Below are 4617 nucleotides of genomic sequence, written 5' to 3'. Positions count from 1 at the left end.
ATATATATATATATATATATATATGTATATGTACGAATCACTGCAGTTTCCAGTTGAAATCAATACTAGAGGTAATAAAACTCCGACAACTTTTATTCCTTTTCACAAAGTATGATTTACAGGTACAGAGTTTTGATTAATAAAGGCTAAATTTCACACACTTGCAGAAAATTATGCTGACTTCAAAACAATTTTAACATCCTGCACGATTTGAAAACTGATACTTTTGAACGTTGTCGTCACATATACAGCTTCATATGCATGAGTTTTCTAATTCAGTAGGTTTGCTCGGTAGTTCACAGCATTGCACGAGTGATAAAGAGCTCTGGTACGAACCTCATGAAACTACGGTTTGACAAAACAGCTCAAATTCACATAAGGAAGTTAAAACAGAACAGCTGCATCAACAAACGTGTTTTTATATTACTTTTGCATTTGTTAACACTATCGGGTAGGTTTAGGGTTGGGCTTGGTGTAGGGGATATTTCCAGCACAATAGAGCATTAACCTTTAGCGACACTTCACGGATAGGCTATTTGAATTCTGAACAGCCACAATATGTATCTCAAGCAGCATAATAAAAACGCAGCAATACGTGCCTGTACCAACGTAATAAAAATGTGCCACGGTCACGTGTTTAACGTGTGTTTAAGCACCACTCTCTGGACATCTCACTTTGAAACTGCTGCGAAACGTGCAGTAAGGTACGTAAGGAGTGCTGCCAGTTAAATAAGGTTTGTCATATAATTAAGGAAATTAGAGCCAGATTAACGCCAATAAGTTGGGTATCTGCAAGTGTTCTCTAATTTTGATGTCTTTTTTCAAACATCTCATTTAAGTTTTTATGCTGTGCTTCAGAATACAATTCATTCATGAAATATGCTTAAAAAACTGCCCTTCTACTCCTGTTAGGATAAATTAAAATAGGACTAAGCAGTGACCTTGAAATTTAGGAAATTATGTATGAGAGAAAATGTATGAGAGAAAAAGACTAAGGAAAATTAGAAACATATTTCTTATTTATTTATAGGTTTGTAATTTGACTAAAAATTATTTTTTGAAATATTTAGAAGAAACAAATGAAATAGAGAGGCAACACACACACACAAAAGACATAGCTAGGATGCTCTGGCCATTTGAAGCAATCTGATCTATTTTTAAGGAACATTTTCCTAGTCAAGGTCATAGTAGTCATGCAGGGAAAAAAAATCATGCTCAAATTATTGAAGACACTTCATCTATTATTCTGTTCTTTTGAGAAGGAATTCAGATTCACATGGGGAAAACAAAAGAATCAAGCACATTGAAACATTACTGACCTTAAAAAAGGTCAGAATTTCTCTGAAATTCTCTGTAAACTCACTATCTACACCAAAAAAAAATGGTGCTATATAGCACTAAAAGCTGTTCTTTGGCTCGTAATCATAGGGGAACCACTTTTAGTGCTATTTAGCACCTATTTTTACAGGTGCTATATAGCACCTTTGTCAAATGGTGCCATGTAGAACCATAAGAGGTGCCATATAGCACTTTTTCTCAACAATGGTGCACCAATCATAACTCATCCATGGCTCCCAGCATGCATTGCTACATGAATAAATTATGCAGCTGCATTATCTTAGTATTTTCTTTTAATCTTACTATTTTCTTTTATTTTTGTTGTGACTTTTTACTGCCCTGTTTTGTGATGTTCAAAAATCATATCAAAATTATCAGAATATTTTGTCACCATTGCTGAGATTCACATGCTGATTCTTCATGTCTATGAGGAACAGAACTGAAACCTCTTTATAACCCATAATTCTAAAAGTGGTTTATACAATTTTTTTCACATTGTCACATTGTATCGTAGAGCTGCAATAATACAAAACTCATAAAAGAATAAAGATTTTGATAATATGCAACCAGAGACTCAGATGCATGAAAAGATTTTACAGTAAGTTCCTTGCCATTACATATGTGCTTTATAAACACTATTGCAACAGCCAAAGAGAAACTTATTTTAACTTAAAGTTAAAGTCAAGGGTCAAGAGGCAACTAAAGCAAACGCTATTCACCAAAACGGTAAGTTGAAAAAAAGACAAAACTTAATTCTCAATAAAGAACTTCTGTTTTAGATGCTCCAGAAATAAAGTCTAACTGGGTAGTAATGTGTGAAGTTGGTGTTGCTGTTTGTGGAGAAGTCCTTTTTTTCTGAGGTCAAATATCTCACGTGGGGGCCCTGGAATATTTCATTATGGGGGCCTTGGGGGCAAAAAAAGTTATATCTTCAAGAAATAGACTGTATTTTAATGTTGTTTTAACCCTTTCCCCAACTAAACTAAGAGACTAAGAGAGAGTTAAAGAATCTTTAAAGAACTATACAGGGGCTTACAGGTTTTATGGTAGTGGTGCTATATAGCACCTTAACCACTCCAAAGAACCGCTGAAGAACCGCTGAAGAACCTTTTTTTTTTTAGAGTGTAGAGACTTTATTTAAAGCAAACATCCACTGTATATATAGCTCTGTTGTTTGTGGCACTTCAGGGAGCAAGAAGTGCCACATGGTTTTGAAGGCTGAGGTGAAGAGTACTGTGAGATCCTGTTTTTGTTTAGTTTTGCCTATTAAAAGGCCAACTTATTTTTAACTCTACCCTCCCACCTGAAAAAAAAAATTATCATCACATATTTCAGCACAACATAACACATAAATTTAAAGGCCTGTTTTAGGACCATTACTTCAAATTTCAAATTGTTAGAAATGAGCATAATTCAATTCTAAAACGATTATTTCATTATTAATATTATTATAAAAAAAAAACACATTTTAATAAATTAAATGCTAGCATGATGTCTAAATACCTGTCTATTTATTGTTTTAATGCTGTTATGACATTTTTTTTTTCGAACCGTGAAACGTGAATTGAATGTACATGTCCAATGCTGTAATGTCAAAGCAATGCAAGTATGGCTAATGAAGTTTTGAGTGAACTAAGATGACTAGTTCTTTGTTCTCCTGCACTCTCCGCAGTATCACAGTACTGGAGGGGGAAGTCAGGGAGGTTCCTGCAATTCCCTGAAAGCCCCTCCTTCACCATAGCCTGAGGTCTAAGGTCTCATCTTTAGAGCAACAATAGAAGAGAATTCATGCACAAGATGTTCTGTCCTGGGATCCAGAGGCCCAAGATCAGAGAGCTCCAGTTGGCTGTTCCTGACAACAGAGGGAATGGCATGCCATTTTCTTCAACCTGTGCATCTAGAAGCACTTCCACTGCATGGGAATACTTGATTGTTTCAGCTGCATGTTGAGTGGTCACATACTGTATGGTAATTTAGTGCTACTCATGGTGAATTGGAAAATAAAATTTAGTGGAAAAAAGTGGAAAAGAGTATTTTTATGTTGTTCTCAAAGTTTCGATTTCAAGTAAATGTTTTCTAAATCAGTCTCGATATGTGTCTTTAAATGGAGTGTCAGTGTGTCACTCGATGCTCTTGAGGATAGAATGTCAATTTCCCTTTTTTATTTATACCCTCCCACAGCGCATGAGTGTGTTTTGGTGTGGTAAAGTTCAAGATGTTCTCTGTTTCTTGTTTGAAATGCTCTGTGGATTTTATCATAAAGCGTCATGGTGGTTAATTGTTTACAGACTTTGCAAGTAAAATGTTATTTCTCATGTTATTAAACATCTATTTCTTACAAAACTAATCTGGTTTAAATGAAATGTTTCTCAATTATTTAAACCACTGTGCAGTATAGGGGTGTAATGGTTCCATTTTCTCATCTTTAGATTTAGTTTTAAACATAATGAATAAGATACCGCATGGATTTAGCCATCTTAAGTCTTGTAATCCCCGACCGACCTAATGAAAAAGATGTTAATTACCATTTTAAAGACGTTTTAATGAAACATTTACTGTATGAGCCTATAAGATTTGCTCATCATGTATATTGTTTATACGAGTTTATCTTTTTTTTCTTTTTTTTTTTCCATTAGCACTTTTTTTCTTATTTATTTAAGATTCTTTATTTATTTTATTTTTATTGATTAAACGTAAAAAAATAAATAAAATAAAATAAACTTTAGTGGAAGCATTTAAGCTGCACTGTACACTATATCAGTTTAGGAATATCAATATTGTCACAACTGGAACTGGCAATGAATTTCAAATAGCAGCAGACACATATTGAACTACAGTTGTAAAAAAAAAAAAAAATCCTGCCGTTTTCCCTGTAATGACTCCAGAGACTATCGAAACTAGTTAATTTTCCCATATTGAGTCTGATAGAAATTCTTTGCCTTCATACAGCTCTAAACAAACGTGCTCATTATAACCAAAGCAACAGACGTGTTGAAAGTGCTGTGTTAAGTGTCACAGGGATGGTGCAACTCATGTCAGATGGCTCTGATTCATGGAGATTGATTTAGGCATTCATTGATCTGTTTGCTTTGTCACCAATCACACTCCATTTGTTCCTGTCAGAGTCCCGAGGTCTTGCTTTCATCAGATACATTTGTTTCCTCCAGATAGAGAACGGCTTTGGAAAATCTTTTGTCACAAAAAGAACAGGACTGAACAAAAACCTATGCTTCAGCACCTCTTATGTTTTATTATATTTAGTGTTGGAGGTTATTCTTA

At 34.4% G+C, this 4617-nt stretch overlaps 1 protein-coding gene across 1 annotated transcript in view; it reads left to right on the top strand.

Moving 5' to 3' along the window:
* The window catches only part of LOC107663989 (synaptotagmin-9-like), a 26586-nt gene extending 22861 nt beyond the window's left edge, over positions 1-3725 (top strand). The window contains exon 7 of the mRNA XM_016454432.1: positions 3011-3725. Coding sequence (XP_016309918.1) covers positions 3011-3079 — 69 coding nt within the window. The 3' untranslated portion in view covers positions 3080-3725. The remainder of the gene's footprint in view (positions 1-3010) is intronic.
* The last annotated feature ends 892 nt before the right edge of the window (positions 3726-4617 follow it).

The sequence above is a fragment of the Sinocyclocheilus anshuiensis genome, unplaced genomic scaffold (genome assembly GCF_001515605.1).
Source record: "Sinocyclocheilus anshuiensis isolate Anshui unplaced genomic scaffold, SAMN03320099.WGS_v1.1 scaffold215, whole genome shotgun sequence".
Classification (NCBI taxonomy): Eukaryota; Metazoa; Chordata; class Actinopteri; order Cypriniformes; family Cyprinidae; genus Sinocyclocheilus; species Sinocyclocheilus anshuiensis.
Note: the sequence above shows the minus strand (reverse complement) of the source record. Positions and strands in the feature narration are given on the sequence as shown.